This window comes from Mus caroli, chromosome 14 (genome assembly GCF_900094665.2).
Source record: "Mus caroli chromosome 14, CAROLI_EIJ_v1.1, whole genome shotgun sequence".
NCBI lineage: Eukaryota > Metazoa > Chordata > Mammalia > Rodentia > Muridae > Mus > Mus caroli.
In genome coordinates, this window is record NC_034583.1 from 52,362,730 (window position 1) to 52,387,037 (window position 24,308).

At 39.9% G+C, this 24,308-nt stretch overlaps 1 protein-coding gene across 7 annotated transcripts in view; it reads left to right on the top strand.

Moving 5' to 3' along the window:
- Sacs (sacsin molecular chaperone) overlaps window positions 1–22,844 on the top strand; it is a 77,169-nt gene extending 54,325 nt beyond the window's left edge. For 6 of the 7 annotated variants that reach the window (XM_029468843.1, XM_029468844.1, XM_029468845.1 and 3 more), the window contains 3 exons: window positions 513–604; window positions 5,721–5,747; window positions 10,020–22,806. In XM_029468843.1, the coding sequence (XP_029324703.1) occupies window positions 513–604; window positions 5,721–5,747; window positions 10,020–21,577 (11,677 nt within the window). In that variant the 3' untranslated portion in view covers window positions 21,578–22,806. Of the gene's footprint in view, window positions 1–512; window positions 605–5,720; window positions 5,748–10,019 lie in introns of all 7 variants that reach the window. The other variant, XM_029468847.1, reaches the window with a different exon arrangement.
- Window positions 22,845–24,308: the final 1,464 nt, after the last annotated feature.

Sequence of the window (24,308 nt, forward strand, 5' to 3'; positions counted from 1 at the left end):
ACATCATGCTTTGCTGGGGCTACATGTGTTGTCCGTCATCATGCTTTGCTGGGGTTACATGTGTCCATCATCATGCTTTCCTGGGGTTACATGTGCCCAACATCATGCTTTGCTGGGGCTACATGTGTCCAACATCATGCTTTGCTGGGGTTACATGTGTCCAACATCATGCTTTACTGGGGTTACATGTGTCTGTCATTATGCTTTGCTGGAGTTACATGTGTCGTCATCATGCTTTGCTAGGGTTCCATGTATCTGTCATCATACTTGGCTTCAGTAACTAAGGTTTTTTGTTGTTGTTGCTGTTGTTTTAATAGCTGAGGGTATGTATTGTTAACTACTTCGACTGGTTTTGAATTTCCATGGTGTATGACGCCTAAAGCAAACTTTGATGTGCACTATAATTCACATAAAATAAAACAGTAGGTTTAACTGGCTTGAAATTATATGGTGGCTGTTTTTAACAGAAGAATTGTTGGAATTATAACTGCTGTGTACTTCTCAAATTCTAGGTCCCTTTTCCCAGGTCTTGAAGCAAGACTTATTTTGGAGAACTTGAAGCCTCACCTTCTAGCTGCTTTAAAAGAAGCTGCGCAGACCCGAGGTATTATAACTATCCAGAGTTGTTCTTATATTTTTGGTTGTGAGCCTAACCATTAATGACTGAGCCATCTCTCCAGCTCTCCGTGCTTTTCTTAAACAACCCTCATTCTAAAAATACAAACAGCTTTTATAAGGTTTCTTCTAATAACTGTCCATTTTAGACCTATAAGTCTGAGTCCATATGGCTCAGCCTGGGACAATTGTTCACTTTAAGATGTGTCAGGAGCCATTCTAGCATCTAACAAGAACCCAATGGCAATGTCATTGAGAACCTCATGTCATCGCTCTTGGCATTTGCAGGAAGTGTATCTTAACCTGCACAGTGCTTTTGGTTTTTTTCCCAATGCCTGCTAGTTCTTTTCAGACCCTCCTGTCCTCAGATCTTGCAGCACGTGTGATAACACTGAAAGTGATTGTTAAATTTCACAGATGAGAGGAAAAGCTAGGTTCAGAGTTTTCAGATGAGTGCAGGAGGCTAGGTCTTCTGCCTTGTCTCCCTTGTCTGCTATCCCACACCCCAGCGCAGCTATAAGTGGTCAGCTACCAGATAGGATCAACTTCCAGGAAATGTGTTCCAATCCAAATCCAAGACACTGCCTGGGAAGGGGACTGAGAAGACCTAGGAAAGCTATAAACACCCTTCATTGGGAATGAGTTTTGGGAAATGACAGTAACTTGGAGGGAAAGTTACCATGGTTCTGACTCTAATTCCATCTCCCAACTTCTGCAAATATTCTATCACCTATGAAACTGCTGTCTGGACTTTTCCTAAGTTAGACATTTGCCCCCAGATTTCAGAATTTGTCTTACCAAGGAGCTTATTCTTTGTGATATGTCGTAGACAACACATGACCTTTTTCTTTCAAGGAAAAATTGTTCATCATTTCTATTTTTATTCATTAAAATATGCATGAAAGGATTTTGAACTTGCCAGGGCAATGAGGTTGGAGTTAAAAGTGAGACCAAGAGTGAGCCTGTAAATGTTTCTTGTCACAGGATTTGTGCCTGTGAGACCTGCAGTGATGCGGGTTTCCCGCATTCTGATGGCTCACGTGTTGTAAACTGTTCTTTTCAAGAAAGCTGTTGAAGGATTTAGATATGCATTCCCGCTGAGCCTTCTACCCAGCCCCCTCTTTTCTTTTCCTTTTTATGTCAAGTTTTGTTACTTTATGTTGATCAGGCTTGGGAAGAACTTGGCAGCATTCACTGTATATCCATTGAGTTTGGTTCTAATTTGCATAGTTACACCAAGGCAGGCTACTTAAAAGTATCACTGTAATAACATATTGTAGGCATTCCTATGAGGACCAGATCATATTGACAGAAGTGATAGTCCAGCCTAGTGCCTAACACATAACTTCCTGCATGTGGAAGCTGTTGTGATCACTTTAATTGGAGATTCATAGGTATTTTAAAATCGGAATGTCAGCCACAGACCTCTCCTTTTCTCTTGTTTCCCTCTTGTGTGACCCCTTTAAAAATGCTGTTTCTCTCCTTGAAGCTTACTCCACAGTGAACCATTGGGTTATCATCTTTGTTCTGCAACTGTAGGTTCTGTCCAACAATTCGTTTCTGTTTGTTCTTCTGTCTATGGATCTGCTACTGTTGTACTTTCTTGTGATGTTACTTCACTTGTGGAATTAACCATTGCTGTGGCACTCACTCTTCATATGACTGTGACACTTAGCTGCTGTGGGCTTGTAGTAAGAGTTAGATGGCTTTCCATGACTGAACTTGCCATGATAGTGGTCAGCTGTGATTCCGAACATGTGTGATTGTGAACTGCTGTTTCAGTGGCTTCCATCCATTTAGGGCCCCTCTCTGTTCTAGTCTTGGAAGAGCACAAACTTGTGAACCTGGTCGCTTCCTAGTTTCAGGAGAGCAGTGAGACTGGTCAGACTTGTCTCTACTGTATCACACACTGTAGAACACACTATATAACACTTTAAGGTTCATGCTCAGTCATTGTTTTAAACCTACGTGAACACTTTCTCATATCTGTACTTATCTACCCAGCATTTATTTTGCTGGGAAGACTTATTTCCATCCTGTGCTTTGTTCGTTAATTTCTTTGTCTGTTCTTGGTGATTGAACTCAAGGCTTCATGCAGCTAGGCAAGTGCTTTACCACTGAGCTACATTTACAGCTCCTAACTCACTTTGAATCCATCTTTTAAGTGATACAGAAAAAGGAAAAATTGCATGATTATATGGTATGTGATATACACATTATATAATATTCAAATCAAGTTAACCACACCTGTCTTTTAAAATATTTTCCACTTCTTGACGGAGAATCTTCAAGCTTTTTGAAACATAGAATATATGATTTTTATCCATAGTTACCCTACTATGCAATAGTACCCAGAACTTTTTAACCTGACCTTTAATAATTCCAACTGAGCAGCCTCTATCTATGTGTCCCACACATTCCATGACGGCTCTCCCAGCATGTGGTAACCACAGAGAAAGCTTGGGAAGCACTCATGAGCTTGATATTAACATACAAGAAAAAGACAGCTGGGGAAGAAGTCCTGCTCTAAGGCTGACAGTGAAGCATGCTGGAACATGAGTCTGTCCTCCTGCTGCGCAGATCTCTGTCCTGTGTTGGGAAGACTCTTAAGGCTTCTGTTTTCTGCTGAGTCTGGATCTTACTATAGCAGACCTGGCCCTGAACTCCAGAGTGAAGTTCTGGCCTAGCTTTCCTGGAATGCTTCCTAGTAGATGGAGTCTTTGTCTTCTCTTTTGCCCAAGTATGGGAGAGGGGTTCTGGAGGCAGCTCTTGAGCCACACAGTAAATGTGATTCTGCACAGGCCCTGAGAAGTATATAGGTCACAGTGTGAGGGAATGGTCTTGGAGCTCTATCTGGTTTTACATGCTATTTTGGTGGATTTGGTAGTGGGCTTCAAGTTCAAGACCTTCTCTTGGTTCCTTCTCCCTTCTACAGGTAGGAGACATTGTTTGTGATGAGCACCTTCTGTTGTTTGCTCTCCACAACCCGTAGGTATCAGAGCCTCTGTCAAGCTCAAGGAAGTAGAAGGTTTTCAATAACTTGAGATGCAGTTGTAGCCACAATTCTGGTTTTGTTTTCTCATTTTTTAAAAAAATTTGTGAGTTAGATTATTTGTGGTTTAAATTACATGAGTAAATGGATGAATAGCTGAAGTTAGGTGACAAATGACTAGTTAAATAATTCTGCCACTAAATGAGTTTTAAATTAAGCGACTAGAAAAAATAAGCAGTTAAGTGAGACAAATTCCTAATGGAGTGGCATCAGGGTCCTACATACATGTTTCTTAATTTAAAAATTAAGCTTTTTAAAAAAAATTAGGTAGGATTACATTCTCTGTTACAATTAGTAACTCAAAAGTCCTTAAATGATTCATTTTCCTGTATATACCAAGCATTGTGCCAGGTGAAGTTAATAAATAGATGATAAAACCCACAGCTGCATAGGATATGGATAGGAATCAACACTGTCACTCATGCAATGGGTACTTGGTCAGATGCTGAGCATGGACTGGGCCTGTGTTGGGTAGCACAGCAGGGATGGTGTTGTGTATTCTGCCTGGCCTCTAGCCTTCATGTCTCAGGGGGACAGCATGTTTTCAGTGATGACTCTGACACAACTTTATTATGATGAATACTATTGAAGAGATGATGACCACACATGCATGTTTCCAAATCTTCAGAAAATCTTGCATTTTTCATTGCCAGCCTCTGGCATACAGATAGCTATAACTGACACAGGTTTGTGGAGATATTTGAGACTGCCATACCCATAATTACATGTTTCAGAAAAGAACCATGTGCTAGGAAGAGTCTGTTCGAAGCCTACCTTCTGCCTTATTCAGGCCGCTGCCGTGCATAACCTGAAATGCAGGCATAACCTTGGTATCTCTCACAGCCATTCTTACTTCTCCAGTTAGCCCAGCACTGAGAGAACTTACCTTTCTAAAACATTGCTTTTCCACCTTTTATCAAATATCTTTGAAAGGCTTCTTGTTTTTTTCATATAAAAAAGTACAAAGTCCTTGACATTGTCCACCAGGCTTTTTCCATATCCTCGTTCTATTTTTTTCTGGGCATTAAAAAGAGTCCTGGTGCACGGGAAAGCTAAGCGCACGGGAAAGCTAAGTGGGTGTTTGCTGTTACCCAGCTCCTTCCTTGGTTTTGTTTCCCCCTGATCACTGCCATATTTAAAGAACACTTATTTTTCTCCACTAGGCACAGACATCTGATCCCCCCCCCCACTCCGTGCACACCTTGTTACATGCAACCTATGCATGCTTTTATAACAAAGCACCACAAACCTGCACTTGTGTAGTTACTTGTAATCCTTTCTCTAATCTGCCATCCTTGTTAGGTACAGACCAGGTCTGAGTTCATGTCTGGGTGTTTATTTCCAGCGCTCTAGCACCTAGTATTGCCTGACTGACAAATACTGCTGGTGAGGAGGTTATTCCAGTGAGACTTACAGTCTCTGTCTTAGCCCTGAAATTGAGTCCAATGTACCCCAGTGCACAAGCATATTCCACAGAGATGCAGTGGTATACATAATAAAATAAATGACCTTCGTAGAAAGGTTAGTTGTCCATGGGGGTCATTCTTAGAACTTTATGATTATTGATTGTCATAAACAAACAATAGGAATGTTTGATAAATTCTCCTTTTTCTTATCATACTGAGAATTTAGTGTAATTTGACTTTGTGTAAATGTTAAAGTACTTATAAGAATTCTATTTCCTCCTTTCTCAGTTCGTCTCTAGGCCCTCTGACTGTTTTATGCTACTAGCTGTGAAAATGCCCATAGTTAGCTTCCAGGTTGCTGTGAACACAGTGTAATTTGTGCTTATAAACATGCACTCACCTTCTTTGCTATTTTCCGAACTAAGTCTCAGTTCTCACATAGTTTAGGGTTAATTTGCATCAAAATAGATCTTTAAATCTTAAATGTATATACTGTTTGGAGCTTTGTATATACCTTTTCTTTTGCATAATGCTGTGTGGAGATTTTGCAGACAGCATTGCTGTAAAATGCAGAGTAATTTCTGTAGTGAGCTTGTGAAATATTGATTATTCTGGCCTCTCTAAGCATGGCTTTAATTATATTCTAGCACAGCAGCTTCTCTGGGGATACTCAGGTAGGATCACTGACTGAATGTTGTGTTCATTTGAAACCTGATTTATTTATTTATTTATTTATATTTATTTATTGTCATTTGTTGGTGTGCTGAATCCTGTGTTGTTTTGTTTTTAACCTAACTAGCTAGAAATTCTGTCAATCTTTTTTTTCCGTGCTGGAAATAACAACTGTTAAAGGAGAGAGGAGACTACTGTACAGGCTTTTCTTATTGCAAACACTGATTTTTACAAAACACACTTAAATGACTTGAAAACTTTATTTAGTTTCAAATAAAAGACACTTGTGAAATTTGCATGTTAGACTGCCTAAATGGGAGAGAGTGGCATGACTGCATTTCTGTTATGCACACAAATGCTCAGAGGAGAAATGAAGGAGAGGAGAAAATTCTGGAAACTGTTAGGATTGTAGCCCAGCGCTGAGACCAGTGTGAGTAGAAAGCCCCTGTCCAAGCTACAAGGAACACTACAGCAGCCAATCTCCTATTAGGGATAGTCAGCTGATCTTACAGTGCCAAGTGGGTCAGTTTAGTGATTGCCCATCCTTTTTGTTTTGTCTTAATAAATACCTTTGTTATTATTTTCCAAAGTTCATGTTTTACTTGGAAATTTAAAGGATGCAAGATTTGCTTTATAGAAATTATTTTTATACATATACTTTGAAGAAGATTATACATTTATGCATATATAAAATTAAGAACTAAGTCATTACTAGAGTGATAATTTCTATAAATATTAAATTTGGCTTCTACTTTATATTAAAAGTATCTAATGCTTTATCAATAGCTCTTATATTGGGACAGTGTAGGAAAAGAGACAACAGAGTGGTAATGTAAGTAGTTACCCTGTTAACGCCTGCCCTAGGGACTGTCCCATTTTGGTTACTGAATCTGTTGCTATAGGAGATCTATTCAAGCCCAAGCCAAGCCTGATAGTGTATGTCTGTAATACCAGCTGCTTAGAGGCTAAGGTAGGAAGATTGTAAGATTGTAAGTTCCAGACCAACCTGAACTACAAGGTGAATTCGAGGCCAGCCTGGACAACTTAGAGTCTATGAAGAGAAAAGTAAAAGGAGGTTGGGCAATCGCTCAGTAGTAGGGCTTTTGCCTAACTTGCATGAGACCTACTAGTCAGTGCCCAGTATTACAAGAAAAGTAACAACCAAAGACCAAAGCCAAGATGTCCGTGGCAGGGTATCAGTGCAGACTTTCTGGGAAGCAGTTGGGCCTTTAGAGCTGGAATAGGATGCTTCTGAAAGGCCAGAGACCAGCAGCACCATGTCTAGGCGTGAGTGTGGGTGGAGTCCTGACTGGCAGGCACTGGGCCCCCTTTTCCTTTACTCCCCCCAAGCCTCTACATTGGTTTTTTTTCTCTTTCTTCATTCTTTTTTTGTTTTGTTTTTAAAGATGTGACTGAGAAGGGACTAGGAGGAGAGGAGGGATGGGATACTGTGTTTGGGATGTACAAATAATAATAGTAATTACAAAACAAAAAGAAAAAGATGTGACTCATATATAGTACATCATTTAATTGGACTTTTCTCGTTGATGTGTATTTACAAAGTCTTGAATTTTCTATATGATGGTACATTATTAGAACTCAGCAGCCATCAAAGCCGCCATTGCCACTGTGTCTCTGAAAAGCAAAAGAACGTCTGTGTACTCAGCACCTTGATTTAGCATTCTCTAGTGGGGTGCATCTCTGAAGGAGTTCCCTTGAAGCATTTAGAACTAAAATGTAATTGTTAAATGAATTTTTACACCAACTGATGTTTCTACTTTCTGACCACGTTGCATTTATTCTCAAGGTTAGCAAGGATCATAGACACGGGAATAAATAGAAACAAAAACAGCACAGTCTCTGAGTAGAGACTGGTTGTATTCATGTTGTTTTCAGTATCATACCTGGTAATAGTTTGCTGTCCTTGGGAACAGTTTTTTCAGAAGCATAGTTAAATATGTTTTGACTTTGCTGTTAGTTGTAAAAGCCATAAACCCACAAGTCATTTACTAAGATGCCTAAAAACTGTTTTGCTCATCCTAGTGGAGGTGCTTCAGAGGCCTTCTGATGGGGACATGGAGACGCCTATGTGAGCATTTATAGTTCAGGGTTAAACGCAGTAGCTAGACTAAAGCCTGAATGAACTTAATGTTCTTAGGTTTGTGCGGCTCCTCATTTTCTCTCTCCTTTACTTCCTAGTGTTTTTCCAGTTGAGCATGACTGACGTGTTAGTTGCATGCTATGTGTGAGGTGTGTGTGTTTTGACATTTTATTTACATATTCATACCAAGTAATTTTCCTAAAGGTAAGTACATGTTTTATAAATTGCCACATTCTATGTAAGGCTGTTGGGCAGGATTATCTATAAGGCTCATGTGATGTGGCAATTTACATGGAACATACATGATACATATTTATGATTTTGCTTTCTGAATTTTAATTTTTAACATTTTTATATCTTTAAAATATATCTTCACTTATGACTTAGATATTTAGTATAGGTAGTAGTTCTATTCAGTAAGCACTTGAGGAAACATTATTATAAATTAAATTTAACTCACCCCATAGCCCAAAGAAACTATATTGATTATATTACTAACATTTTCATTTTAAAAATATTGCTTGAGTTATTCTGTTACATGACAAGGAGACTGAAAATGTTCCTGAGTCTGTGTGTTATCACTCTCCTGAAGTTTCAATTGTCTATCTTGCTGAGATTTCTATGACAGTGGTTTGAAAATAGCATGACACATAATGTTGGGGTCGAAAGTAGAGCCTTTGAAACAAAGATGTCCTCCCTTGACTAAAACATGCTAGAGTGGGGCGAGGGAAACATGGGGATGACATGAGAACAAACAGTATCTTCAATCGCAAGTCCAAGTTCTAGCTACTTTGTACTGAAGACAGTTAGCTTTTAAGGAATCTCCAGGCCCTCCATTAGAAGGCCTGTACAGCACCTCACATGTGACATTCTCAAGAAAAAAAAGTTACATACAAAAGTTCCAAGAGCCTGAAGTATACCCGTCAGAGGTATACTGTTATAGTGTTTCCCAAATTCACTCCTAGGGAGCTAGAAGTTTTTTGCACATAGGGGAAAGATAAATGTTAGTTTCCACATAACTGATTTTGAGATGTTTTATTTTCCTGTATGGACAAATTCAAACCTAAAGCTACATGGTTGCTTTTCTATTCTGTTGTTACTGATGTTAAATATCACAAATACTTTGACATACAAAATACATTTTAAATAAATGTTAACTTCTAGGCAGTCTATTAAGATATGCAACTGTAAGCCGGGCGTAGTGGCGCACGCCTTTAATCCCAGCACTTGGGAGGCAGAGACAGGTGGATTTCTGAGTTCGAGGCCAGCCTGGTCTACAAAGTGAGTTCTAGGACAGCCAGGGCTATACAGAGAAACCCTGTCTCGAAAAACAAACAAACAAACAAAAAAAGATATGCAACTGTTCCCCTAAGAGGAAAAATATAATTTGTCTCCTAGTTTACAAACATGCAGAAGTGAGTTGTTTTGGTGAGAAGACACCAAAACAACACCCACATGGTCAGTTAGGTTTCCCTGAAGCACTTCTATGAAATCCCCAACTTCTGCAGAGCACACTTTAATAAATAGCAACCTTGGAGAAACTGCTGTGCCTGTGCCCTGTATAGACTGTCTGCTTTTCCAGAATGGTGAGTTCAAGTCTCTAAGACAGTAACTGACACCCGGTTGCATATCTGTTAGAGACTTAAAGGAAATTCCACGACTCACTGCTACCGCATTTCAGAAAGTGTTAGCTTCTGAAATGGAGACTCCAGCTTCTGTACTGACTTTGAGCAAGTGAGGTGCTGAAAGTGTAAAACAACCCTAAACATATTTGTGTTGGATCTACTTATCAATGTTTACCTGTTAAGTGAAAAAAATATGTCAATTTTATCTGCATTTTTGATAGTTTTACTTGTGGACAACTAAACATTAAACATTTTGTTGTTGTTGTTGTTGTTATGGATTCCATCTGTAGAACACTAGGTACTTTTGAGTACATATTTTATGACCTTTTTATATTTATTTAGGATAAGCTCTTTGTGGAGAGAATGACTTCTCTTAGAGGTTATTATAAGTATGAGTTTCTGTATAGGCTATCATTATTTTAAAATTATTTTAGTCTACTCATACTGGATATTTACATTTTTAAGCAGCTTTCCAGTGGCATCTTAAGTTTGAAACTAGAAGAGTTTAAAGTAGAACTGTGCATAACATTTCTGTGTGTGATCTACAGGAAGACCATGTACTCAGCTGCAGCTTCTAAATCCAGAGCGATTTGCACGTCTTATTAAAGAAGTCATGAATACATTCTGGCCTGGTCGAGAGTTGGTGGTTCAGTGGTATCCATTTAGTGAAGACAAACATCACCCATCCCTTTCATGGCTTAAGATGGTTTGGAAGAATCTCTATATACATTTCTCGGAAGATTTGACTTTATTTGATGAGATGCCACTTATCCCTAGAACTATACTGAATGAGGACCAGACGTGTGTGGAACTCATTAGACTCAGGATCCCATCAGTAGTCATTTTAGATGATGAAACTGAAGCTCAGCTTCCAGAATTCTTAGCAGATATTGTACAAAAACTTGGAGGGATTGTCCTGAAAAGACTAGATACCTCTATTCAGCATCCACTTGTTAAAAAATACATTCATTCCCCACTTCCGAGTGCTATTTTGCAGATAATGGAGAAGATACCTCTACAGAAGTTGTGTAATCAAATAGCCTCATTACTTCCAACCCACAAAGATGCTCTAAGGAAGTTTTTGGCCAGCTTAACTGATACCAGTGAAAAAGAGAAAAGAATAATTCAAGAATTGACAATATTCAAAAGAATTAATCACTCATCAGATCAAGGGATTTCCTCTTACACAAAATTAAAAGGATGTAAAGTTTTGGATCATACCGCCAAGCTTCCAACAGATCTACGGCTATCAGTTTCAGTAATAGATAGTAGTGATGAAGCCACCATTCGTTTGGCAAACATGTTGAAAATTGAAAAATTGAAGACTACAAGCTGTTTAAAGTTTGTTTTAAAAGACATTGGAAATGCATTTTATACACAGGAAGAGGTAACACACCTTATGCTTTGGATCCTTGAGAATCTATCCTCTCTTAAAAATGAGAATTCAAATGTGCTTGATTGGTTAATGCCACTAAAATTCATTCATATGTCCCAGGGACATGTGGTAGCAGCTGGTGATCTCTTTGATCCTGATATAGAAGTACTGAGGGATCTCTTTTATAATGAAGAAGAAACCTGTTTCCCACCTATAATTTTTACCTCACCAGATATCCTTCACTCTTTGAGACAGATTGGCTTAAAAAATGAAGCCAGCCTAAAAGAAAAAGATGTTGTACAAGTGGCAAGAAAAATTGAAGCTTTACAGGTCAGTTCCTGTCAGAATCAGGATGCTCTCATGAAGAAAGCCAAAACACTCTTACTGGTCTTGAATAAAAACCAGACACTCTTGCAGTCTTCTGAAGGGAAGATGGCATTGAAGAAAATCAAATGGGTTCCAGCCTGCAAGGAAAGACCTCCAAATTATCCTGGTTCCTTAGTCTGGAAAGGGGATCTCTGTAATCTTTGTGCACCTCCAGATATGTGTGATGCGGCACATGCAGTTCTAGTGGGCTCCTCACTTCCTCTTGTTGAAAGTGTCCATGTGAACCTGGAGCAGGCGCTCGGCATCTTCACAAAGCCTACTATCAATGCTGTCTTAAAACACTTTAAAACTGTTGTTGACTGGTATACTTCAAAAACCTTTAGTGATGAAGATTACTATCAGTTCCAACATATTTTGCTTGAAATTTATGGGTTCATGCATGATCATCTGAGTGAAGGGAAGGATTCTTTTAAAGCCTTGAAATTTCCATGGGTTTGGACTGGCAAAAACTTTTGTCCTCTTGCCCAGGCTGTGATAAAGCCAACCCATGATCTGGATCTTCAGCCTTATTTATATAATGTGCCTAAAACCATGGCAAAATTCCACCAGCTGTTCAAGGCTTGTGGCTCAATAGAAGAGTTGACATCAGATCATATTTCCATGGTCATTCAGAAAGTTTATCTCAAAAGTGACCAGGAGTTGAGTGAAGAAGAAAGTAAACAAAATCTTCATCTCATGTTGAATATTATGAGATGGCTCTATAGCAATCAGATTCCAGCAAGCCCTAATACACCAGTTCCTATTTACCACAGCAGAAATCCTTCCAAACTTGTCATGAAGCCAATTCATGAATGCTGTTATTGTGACATCAAAGTAGATGACCTCAATGACTTGCTTGAAGATTCAGTGGAACCAATTATCTTGGTACATGAAGATATACCCATGAAAACTGCAGAATGGCTAAAAGTTCCGTGCCTTAGTACAAGACTGATCAATCCTGAAAACATGGGGTTTGAGCAGTCAGGGCAAAGAGAGCCTCTTACTGTAAGGATTAAAAATATTTTGGAAGAATACCCTTCCGTGTCAGATATTTTTAAAGAGCTACTTCAAAATGCTGATGATGCAAATGCCACAGAATGCAGCTTCATGATTGATATGAGAAGGAATATGGACATAAGGGAAAATCTCCTGGACCCAGGGATGGCAGCTTGTCATGGACCTGCTCTGTGGTCATTCAACAATTCTGAATTCTCAGATTCAGATTTCTTAAACATAACGAGGTTAGGAGAGTCTCTAAAAAGGGGAGAAGTTGACAAGGTTGGGAAATTTGGTCTTGGTTTTAATTCTGTGTACCACATTACTGACATTCCCATCATTATGAGCAGAGAATTTATGATAATGTTTGATCCAAACATAAATCATATCAGCAAACACATTAAAGATAGATCTAATCCTGGAATCAAAATTAATTGGAGTAAGCAGCAGAAAAGACTTAGGAAGTTCCCCAATCAGTTCAAACCATTTATAGATGTATTTGGCTGTCAGTTACCTTTGGCTGTTGAAGCTCCTTACAGCTACAATGGAACTCTTTTCCGACTGTCCTTTAGAACACAGCAGGAAGCAAAAGTGAGTGAAGTTAGCAGTACTTGTTATAATACTGCGGATATTTACTCCCTGGTGGATGAATTTAGTCTTTGTGGGCACAGACTTATCATCTTTACTCAGAGTGTAAACTCAATGTATTTGAAATACTTGAAAATTGAAGAAACCAATCCTAGCTTAGCACAAGATACAATCATAATTAAGAAAAAAGTTTGCCCCTCCAAAGCATTGAATGCACCAGTTTTAAGTGTTTTAAAAGAAGCTGCTAAACTCATGAAGACTTGTAGCAGCAGCAACAAGAAGCTTCCCACGGATGTGCCAAAGTCATCTTGCATTCTTCAGATCACAGTCGAAGAATTTCACCATGTGTTTAGGAGGATTGCTGACTTACAGTCACCACTATTTCGAGGTCCAGATGATGACCCAGCTACTCTCTTTGAAATGGCTAAATCTGGCCAATCAAAAAAGCCATCAGATGAGTTGCCACAAAAGACAGTAGATTGTACCACATGGCTTATATGCACATGCATGGATACAGGAGAAGCTCTCAAGTTTTCCTTGAATGAAAGTGGAAGAAGATTAGGGCTGGTTCCTTGTGGGGCAGTAGGGGTTCTTTTGCATGAAACCCAGGAACAGAAGTGGACCGTGAAACCACACATAGGAGAAGTGTTTTGCTATTTACCTCTACGAATCAAAACAGGGTTGCCAATTCACATCAATGGGTGCTTTGCTGTTACTTCAAATAGGAAAGAAATCTGGAAGACAGATACAAAAGGTCGATGGAATACCACATTCATGAGGCATGTCATTGTGAAAGCTTACTTACAAGCCCTCAGTGTCTTACGGGACCTAGCCATTGGTGGTGAGCTGACTGATTATACTTACTATGCTGTGTGGCCTGATCCTGATCTAGTTCATGATGACTTCTCTGTGATCTGTAAAGGATTTTATGAAGACATTGCTCATGGGAAGGGGAAGGAGTTGACCAGAGTCTTCTCTGATGGGTCTATGTGGGTTTCCATGAAGAATGTGAGGTTTCTGGATGACTCTATACTTCAAAGGAAAGATGTTGGTTCAGCAGCCTTCAAGATATTTCTGAAGTACCTCAAGAAAACAGGATCCAAAAACCTCTGTGCTGTTGAGCTTCCTTCTTCAGTAAAAGCAGGATTTGAAGAGGCTGGCTGTAAACAGATACTGCTGGAAAATACATTTTCAGAGAAACAGTTCTTTTCAGAAGTCTTCTTTCCTAATATCCAGGAAATTGAAGCAGAACTTAGAGATCCTCTGATGAATTTTGTCCTAAATGAAAAACTTGATGAGTTCTCAGGAATTCTTCGTGTTACCCCTTGTGTTCCTTGCTCCTTGGAGGGCCATCCTTTGGTTTTGCCTTCAAGATTGATCCATCCTGAAGGACGAGTTGCAAAGTTATTTGATACTAAAGATGGGAGATTCCCTTATGGTTCCACACAGGATTACCTCAATCCTATTATCTTGATTAAGCTCGTTCAGTTAGGCATGGCAAAGGATGATATTTTGTGGGATGACATGCTAGAGCGTGCAGAGTCTGTAGCTGAGATTAATAAAAGTGACCATGCTGCTGCCTGCTTAAGGAGTAGTATTCTCCTAAGCCTTATTGATGAGAAGCTAAAAATAAAGGATCCTAGAGCAAAGGATTTTGCTGCAAAATATCAAACAATTCCCTTCCTCCCATTTCTAACAAAGCCAGCAGGTTTTTCTTTAGAATGGAAAGGGAACAGTTTTAAGCCTGAAACCATGTTTGCAGCAACTGACATTTACACAGCTGAATATCAAGATATAGTCTGTCTTTTGCAACCAATTCTTAATGAAAATTCCCATTCCTTTAGAGGCTGTGGCTCAGTGTCTTTGGCTGTTAAAGAGTTTTTGGGTTTACTAAAGAAGCCAACAGTTGATCTGGTAATAAACCAGTTGAAGCAGGTTGCAAAATCAGTTGATGATGGCATTACATTGTACCAGGAAAATATCACCAATGCTTGCTACAAATACCTCCATGAAGCAGTATTGCAGAATGAAATGGCCAAGGCAACAATTATTGAGAAGCTAAAACCGTTTTGTTTCATCCTAGTTGAGAATGTATATGTTGAGTCAGAAAAGGTTTCTTTTCACTTGAACTTTGAAGCAGCACCATACCTTTATCAGTTACCTAATAAGTATAAAAATAATTTCCGTGAGCTTTTTGAAAGTGTGGGTGTGCGACAGTCATTTACTGTTGAAGATTTTGCCCTAGTTTTGGAGTCTATTGATCAAGAAAGAGGAAAAAAACAAATAACAGAAGAGAATTTTCAGCTTTGCCGACGAATAATCAGTGAAGGAATCTGGAGTCTCATTAGAGAAAAGAGACAAGAATTCTGTGAGAAAAATTATGGCAAAATATTACTGCCAGACACTAACCTGCTGCTGCTCCCTGCTAAGTCATTATGCTACAATGACTGTCCCTGGATAAAAGTAAAGGACTCCACTGTCAAGTATTGCCATGCCGACATACCCCGGGAAGTAGCTGTAAAACTTGGTGCAATACCAAAGAGACATAAAGCATTAGAAAGATATGCATCCAACATCTGTTTCACAGCTCTAGGTACAGAATTTGGGCAGAAAGAAAAACTGACCAGCAGAATTAAGAGCATTCTCAATGCCTATCCTTCAGAAAAGGAAATGCTGAAAGAGCTTCTTCAAAATGCTGACGATGCAAAGGCCACAGAGATCTGCTTTGTGTTTGATCCTAGACAGCATCCTGTTGACCGAATATTTGATGATAAGTGGGCCCCACTGCAAGGGCCAGCACTGTGTGTCTACAACAACCAGCCATTTACAGAAGATGATGTTAGAGGAATTCAGAATCTTGGGAAAGGCACCAAAGAAGGAAATCCTTGCAAAACAGGACAATATGGAATCGGGTTCAATTCCGTTTATCACATCACAGACTGCCCTTCTTTTATTTCTGGCAATGACATCCTGTGTATTTTTGATCCCCATGCCAGATATGCACCAGGAGCCACATCAGTTAGCCCTGGACGCATGTTTAGAGATTTGGATGCAGACTTTAGAACCCAGTTCTCAGATGTTCTAGATCTGTACTTGGGAAACCACTTTAAACTGGACAATTGTACAATGTTTAGATTTCCTCTGCGTAATGCAGAGATGGCACAAGTTTCAGAAATTTCTTCCGTTCCATCATCAGATAGAATGGTCCAGAATCTTTTGGACAAGTTACGATCTGATGGGGCAGAACTTCTAATGTTTCTCAACCACATGGAGAAAATATCTATTTGTGAAATAGATAAGGCCACAGGAGGTCTGAATGTGCTCTATTCAGTAAAAGGCAAGATCACTGATGGAGACCGATTAAAAAGGAAGCAATTCCACGCCTCTGTAATTGACAGTGTTACTAAAAAGAGACAGCTCAAGGACATACCAGTTCAACAAATAACCTACACTATGGATACTGAGGATTCTGAAGGAAATCTGACCACATGGCTCATCTGTAATAGATCAGGATTTTCAAGTATGGAAAAAGTATCCAAGAGTGTTATATCAGCTCACAAGAACCAAGATATCACCCTCTTCCCACGTGGTGGAGTAGCAGCCTGCATCACTCACAATTATAAAAAGCCCCACAGAGCCTTCTGCTTTCTGCCTCTCTCTTTGGAGACAGGGCTGCCATTTCATGTGAATGGCCACTTTGCTCTAGATTCAGCCAGAAGAAACTTGTGGCGTGATGATAATGGGGTTGGTGTTCGAAGTGACTGGAATAATAGTTTAATGACAGCCTTAATAGCACCTGCATATGTTGAGTTACTAATCCAGTTAAAAAAGCGGTATTTCCCTGGTTCTGACCCAACATTATCGGTTTTACAGAACACACCCATTCATGTCGTAAAGGACACATTAAAGAAGTTTCTGTCCTTCTTTCCAGTTAACAGGCTGGATCTGCAGCCGGATTTATATTGCTTAGTAAAAGCACTTTACAGTTGCATTCATGAAGACATGAAGCGTCTTTTGCCTGTTGTTCGGGCTCCAAATATTGATGGCTCTGATTTGCACTCTGCAGTCATAATTACTTGGATCAATATGTCTACTTCAAATAAAACTAGACCATTTTTTGATAACTTGCTACAGGATGAATTACAGCACCTTAAAAATGCAGATTATAACATCACAACCCGAAAAACAGTCTCAGAGAATGTCTACAGACTGAAGCACCTGCTCTTAGAAATTGGTTTCAACTTGGTTTATAACTGTGATGAGACTGCTAACCTTTTCCACTGCCTTGTAGATGCAGATATCCCTGTCAGCTATGTGACTCCTGCTGATGTCAGGTCCTTCTTAATGACTTTCTCTTCTCCTGACACTAATTGCCATATTGGGAAGCTGCCTTGTCGTCTTCAGCAAACTAACCTAAAACTTTTCCACAGTTTAAAACTTTTAGTTGATTACTGTTTTAAAGATGCTGAAGAAAGTGAGTTTGAAGTTGAGGGACTGCCCCTACTCATTACACTGGACAGTGTCTTGCAGATTTTTGATGGTAAACGACCCAAGTTTCTAACAACATACCATGAATTGATTCCATCGCGTAAAGACTTGTTCATGAACACCTTATACTTGAAATACAGTAGTGTTTTGTTGAACTGCAAAGTTGCAAAAGTGTTTGACATTTCCAGCTTTGCTGACTTACTTTCTTCTGTGTTGCCTCGTGAGTACAAGACCAAAAACTGTACAAAGTGGAAAGACAATTTTGCCAGTGAATCTTGGCTTAAGAATGCATGGCATTTTATCAGTGAATCAGTAAGTGTAACGGATGATCAGGAAGAACCAAAGCCAGCATTTGATGTCATTGTTGACATCCTTAAAGACTGGGCATTGCTACCAGGAACAAAGTTCACTGTGTCAACCAGTCAGCTTGTGGTTCCTGAGGGAGATGTGTTGATTCCCCTGAGCCTCATGCACATTGCTGTGTTCCCAAATGCTCAGAGTGATAAGGTTTTTCATGCTCTGATGAAAGCTGGCTGTATTCAGCTGGCTTTGAACAAAATTTGCTCTAAAGACAGTGCATTAGTTCCTCTGTTGTCATGCCACACAGCAAACATAGATAGCCCTGCAAGCATCTTGAAGGCTGTACATTATATGGTTCAGACTTCAACATTTAGAACTGAAAAACTAATGGAAAATGACTTTGAAGCACTTTTGATGTATTTCAACTGTAATTTGAGTCACTTGATGTCCCAAGATGACATAAAAATTTTAAAGTCCCTCCCATGCTACAAATCCATCAGTGGCCGGTATATGAGCATTGCAAAATTTGGAACGTGCTATGTGCTTACCAAAAGTATTCCTTCAGCTGAAGTGGAAAAATGGACACAGTCATCCTCTTCCGCGTTTCTTGAAGAAAAGGTACATTTAAAAGAACTCTATGAGGTGCTTGGCTGTGTGCCAGTAGATGATCTGGAGGTGTATTTAAAACATCTTCTGCCAAAAATTGAAAATCTCTCTTATGATGCAAAATTAGAGCACTTGATTTATCTGAAGAATAGACTGGCAAGCATCGAGGAACCGTCAGAGATTAAGGAGCAACTTTTTGAAAAACTGGAAAGCGTATTGATTATCCACGATGCCAACAATCGACTAAAGCAAGCAAAACATTTCTATGATAGAACTGTGAGAGTTTTTGAAGTTATGCTTCCTGAAAAACTGTTTATTCCTAAGGAATTCTTTAAAAAATTGGAGCAAGTAATCAAACCTAAAAATCAAGCTGCATTTATGACATCCTGGGTGGAATTCTTGAGAAATATTGGACTGAAGTACGCGCTTTCCCAGCAGCAGTTGTTACAGTTTGCCAAGGAAATCAGTGTGAGGGCAAATACAGAAAACTGGTCTAAAGAAACCCTGCAAAGTACAGTTGACATCCTTCTCCATCACATATTCCAAGAACGAATGGATTTGTTATCTGGAAACTTTCTGAAAGAACTGTCCTTAATACCATTCTTGTGTCCTGAACGGGCCCCCGCTGAGTACATTCGGTTTCACCCTCAGTACCAGGAGGTAAACGGAACACTTCCTCTTATAAAGTTCAATGGAGCACAAGTGAATCCAAAGTTCAAGCAATGTGATGTACTCCAGCTGCTGTGGACATCTTGCCCCATTCTTCCAGAGAAAGCCACACCGTTGAGCATTAAAGAACAAGAAGGCAGTGACCTCGCTCCACAGGAACAGCTTGAACAAGTTTTAAATATGCTTAATGTTAACCTGGACCCCCCTCTTGATAAGGTCATTAATAATTGCAGAAACATATGCAACATAACAACTTTGGATGAGGAAATGGTAAAAACTAGAGCAAAGGTCCTAAGGAGCATATATGAATTTCTCAGTGCAGAAAAACGAGAGTTCCGTTTTCAGCTTCGGGGTGTGGCCTTTGTAATGGTAGAAGATGGATGGAAACTGCTGAAGCCTGAGGAAGTAGTGATAAACCTGGAGTATGAGGCTGATTTTAAACCTTATCTGTACAAGCTGCCTTTAGAGCTTGGCACTTTTCATCAGCTGTTCAAACATTTAGGTACTGAAGATATCATTTCCACTAAGCAATATGTTGAAGTGTTAAGCCGAATATTCAAAAGCTCTGAAGGAAAGCAGTTAGATCCTAATGAAATGCGTACAGTTAAGAGAGTGGTTTCTGGCCTATTCAAGAGTCTACAAAATGATTCAGTCAAGGTGAGGAGTGATCTGGAGAATGCCCGGGACCTCGCACTCTACCTTCCAAGCCAGGATGGTAAGTTGGTGAAGTCAAGCATCTTGGTGTTTGATGATGCGCCACATTATAAAAGTAGAATCCAGGGGAATATTGGCGTGCAGATGCTAGTTGATCTTAGCCAGTGCTACTTAGGGAAAGACCATGGATTTCACACCAAGCTGATAATGCTCTTTCCTCAAAAGCTTCGGCCTCGTCTGCTGAGCAGTATACTTGAAGAGCAGCTTGATGAGGAGACCCCTAAAGTGTGCCAGTTTGGTGCATTGTGCTCTCTTCAGGGAAGACTGCAGCTTCTCTTGTCTTCAGAGCAGTTCATCACAGGACTCATTAGAATCATGAAGCATGAAAATGATAATGCTTTCCTGGCCAATGAAGAAAAAGCCATAAGACTTTGCAAAGCTCTAAGAGAAGGGCTGAAAGTTTCCTGCTTTGAGAAGCTTCAGACAACATTAAGGGTTAAAGGTTTTAATCCTATTCCCCATAGCAGGAGTGAAACTTTCGCTTTTCTAAAGCGATTTGGCAATGCAGTCATCTTGCTCTACATCCAACATTCAGACAGCAAAGACATTAACTTTCTGCTAGCCTTAGCGATGACACTTAAATCAGCAACTGACAATTTGATTTCTGACACGTCATACTTAATTGCTATGCTGGGATGCAACGACATTTACAGGATCAGTGAGAAGCTTGACAGTTTAGGGGTGAAATACGACTCCTCTGAGCCATCAAAACTGGAACTGCCCATGCCTGGCACACCAATACCCGCTGAGATCCATTACACGCTACTTATGGATCCGATGAATGTTTTTTATCCTGGGGAATATGTTGGTTACCTTGTGGATGCTGAAGGTGGTGATATCTATGGGTCATACCAGCCAACATACACATACGCAATTATTGTGCAAGAAGTTGAAAGAGAAGATGCTGACAATACTAGTTTCTTAGGAAAGATCTATCAGATCGATATTGGCTACAGCGAATATAAGATAGTCAGCTCTCTTGATCTGTACAAGTTCTCAAGGCCTGATGAAAGCTCCCAAAACAGAGACAGTGCTCCCACCACACCAACAAGCCCCACCGAATTCCTGACTCCCGGTCTGAGAAGCATCCCTCCTCTTTTCTCTGGCAAGGAGAGCCACAAGTCTCCCTCCACCAAACACCATTCCCCCAGAAAGCTCAAGGTGAATGCTTTACCAGAAATCTTAAAAGAAGTGACATCAGTGGTGGAGCAAGCTTGGAAGCTTCCAGAATCAGAGCGGAAAAAGATCATTAGACGCTTGTATTTGAAGTGGCACCCTGACAAAAATCCAGAAAATCATGATATTGCTAATGAAGTGTTCAAGCATCTGCAGAATGAAATCAACAGATTAGAAAAACAGGCTTTTCTGGATCAAAATGCAGACAGAGCTTCAAGAAGAACATTTTCAACCTCTGCATCTCGATTTCAGTCAGACAAGTACTCATTTCAAAGATTTTACACTTCGTGGAATCAAGAAGCCACAAGTCATAAATCTGAAAGGCAACAGCAAAGTAAAGAGAAATGCGCTCCTTCTGCTGGACAGACATACTCTCAAAGGTTCTTTGTTCCTCCCACCTTCAAGTCAGTGGGCAATCCAGTGGAAGCCCGGAGATGGCTAAGACAAGCCAGAGCAAACTTCTCAGCTGCCAGGAATGACCTTCACAAAAATGCCAATGAATGGGTGTGCTTCAAGTGTTACCTTTCCACCAAGCTGGCTTTGATTGCAGCCGACTATGCTGTCAGGGGGAAATCTGATAAAGATGTAAAGCCAACTGCACTTGCACAAAAGATAGAGGAGTACAGTCAGCAGCTGGAAGGACTGACAAATGATGTGCACACATTGGAAGCTTATGGTGTAGACAGCTTGAAAACAAGATACCCTGATTTGCTTCCTTTTCCGCAGATCCCCAATGACAGGTTCACATCTGAGGTTGCCATGAGGGTGATGGAATGTACTGCCTGTATCATCATAAAACTTGAAAATTTTATACAACAGAAGGTATGAACGTAAAGAAAAAAGCAGAGCCAGCTCTTGAATCTGTTATAGCACAAACATGAATCGCTACACTTCATTCAGCTTCATTCCCAGTATCTAGGAATTGTGAAGCACACAGCAGAGTGTTCTGGAAGCATTTTGAAGCTGTATGACTCTTAACAGAAACCGTAACACAAATGAAACCTGATTTTGAAATTAACAGTGAGCTGCAGAGTTCCTAGGTGTGCTTAAACAATTGGGTGGCACATTATTGAACTGCACTTTATGTAACCAAAGCTTAGCAGTTTGTTAGATAAGAGTCTGCACCTGTCTCTGCTTAGGAGGGAGTTAATTTTATGTTTTTAAACATGTTTTTGAAGTAGTTAAAGAAACACTGGACAGCCTGATTTATTTGGACATGTGAGGGGAATTGGGTTTGGGGGTGCTTATCACTTTCTAAGTGGACACTTTTAGATACGTTATTTTCTTATCAGCTGGATCTGATTATGGATTTGTTCAGTTTCCCATCTTTCGTTGGACATTTAACATGGTACATTATTAACCCTGACTATTACTTGACTATGAGTGTGAAGATGGGCCTTGGAGCGCGCTGGACGCACTTTCCATCCTTGTTTTGAGTTTTTAGACCTTGTATTTGTGGGCTTCCTGACTCGTGAAGATAACCGATGGAAGTCTCAGAGTGCTGCCTCACACTACCAGATATTGCTTCTAAAAATGCTTCCCAACATGAGATTTAGCAAAAGAGCATTGGAGTTTGTGTACATATTTTCCACAGATGACATAATTTGTATAGTGTGGCTGAACAGGATGCAATCTTTTGTCTAAAGGTGCTGCAGGGAAAAAAAACCCAACTGTCTTTCAATATGGCACTTAGTGGGAATTTAAACATTTTTACCTTATGCACATTAAAACTGCTCAAATTGTTGAGGTGATAGGCAGAAGTTTACAAAGGGAATTATCAGCTTGCACTGTCCCCCACGAATGATTGAGAACTGACATTTAATTTTCATAATGTTCAAAAGATCTAACATACATAATTTAACATATTCTTTTGCATAAAGTCAAAGAAAGGAAATAATAGCTTATGTAAGTGCACTGGCTGTAAATGATGCTAAATATATTTTATGCAGTTAAGGGCTTACATACAGAACATGTTAGATTTTTTTTATTTTATTTGTAAAAGGGAATGTTAATTGCTTCTGGATGTGAATCATGAATATTTCTGCTGTTAATATTAAGTGCCATGATTTTAATAAAAAATGTATATAGAAAATCATTTTTGACTGGTTATTTTTAAAACTTTTATTTTGAGATTTTATTTTTATTTTTATTATGTGTATGGGTGTTTTGCCTGCATGTGCATATATGCAGTGTCCAAGGGGGCCAGAAGAATCAGATCCCATGGAACTGAAGTTACAGGTGGTTCTGAGCCGTCCGTCATGTAGGTTCTGGGAACTGAACTGGGGTCCTCTGCATCCACCTCTCTTTTACTTGCGGAGCCATCTCTCTAGGCCTGTGAGATCATGTATGCCTTTAACAAAATACCTTCATGGGGTTTGACAATGCCCTGCAATTCTCTGCAGTAAACCTGTGAATATCCATGTTAGTTACAAAATTTTCATAAATAGCCTTGCAGAATTGAGGTCAGATTTCATCGCTAATTTGACAACAGCAGAAACAGCAACAGATATGTTTGAAAGGTCCCCCCCCCCCAGGTATTTTTAGAGTTTGAAATTGAGAATAAAGAATTTCTGCCCCGAGTAAATTTGTATGTTTTACTCTCTCAAGCCTTTCAAAACATATATATTTAGTGGTAATGAAAACTAGATGCCTGAAGCAGGGGCTCCTGTAGCTCTCAGTTAAGATGCGATAGGACTAAAGCCTTCCCTGGGGATGAAGTGAAGGCATCCTTGAACCCAGCAAGGATGGGTGTCCTGGCTGAATCTGGCAAGCCTGTGCACAGTGCAAGTGGTGTGGTAGGCAAGGATGTTGAGCCCAAGAGTTATTCCAGTGAAATGTTTACAGCAGTGGTTAATTGCCCTGGATGCTCTTCCAAAGGTCCCCAGTTCAGCTGCTCACAGCTTGAGGATGGCTTGAGGATGGATGACAGTCAATGCTGCTGGTAAGCTGTGCTCTATAAATGTCATATACAAACCCTATGGTACATCTATAGTCCCAGCAGAAATTGGCAGTCATGGTAAGTGTACTGGCTGGTTTTGTGTATCAACTTGACACAAGCTGGAGTTATAACAAAGAAAGGAGCCTCTCTTGAGGAAATACCTCCATGAGATACAGTTGTAAGGCATTTTCTCAATTAGTGATCAAGGGTGGTACCATCCCTGGGCTGGTAGTCTTGGGTTCTATAAGAAAGCAAGCTAAGAAAGCCTGGGGAAGCAAGCCAGTAAGCAGCACCCTCCATGGCCTCTGCGTCAGCTCCTGCCTCCAAATTCCTGCCCTGTGTGTGTTCCTGTCCAGACTTCCTTTAGAGATGAACAGAAACATGGAAGTGTAAGCTGAATAAACCCTTTCCTCCTCAACTTGCTTCTTGGTCATGATGTTTTTGTGCAGAAATACAAACCCTGACTAAGACAGTAGGTTTCAGTTACCATGCATCAGTCAGAACCAGTAGCATGTATGTGAGGAGATTCACTGCCTGGCATTGCCTGGGAACTGCACAAAAGTATAGAATTCACTGGCCCAACTACTGAGTAGAAGCTGAGACACATTCTGCAAAGGGAAT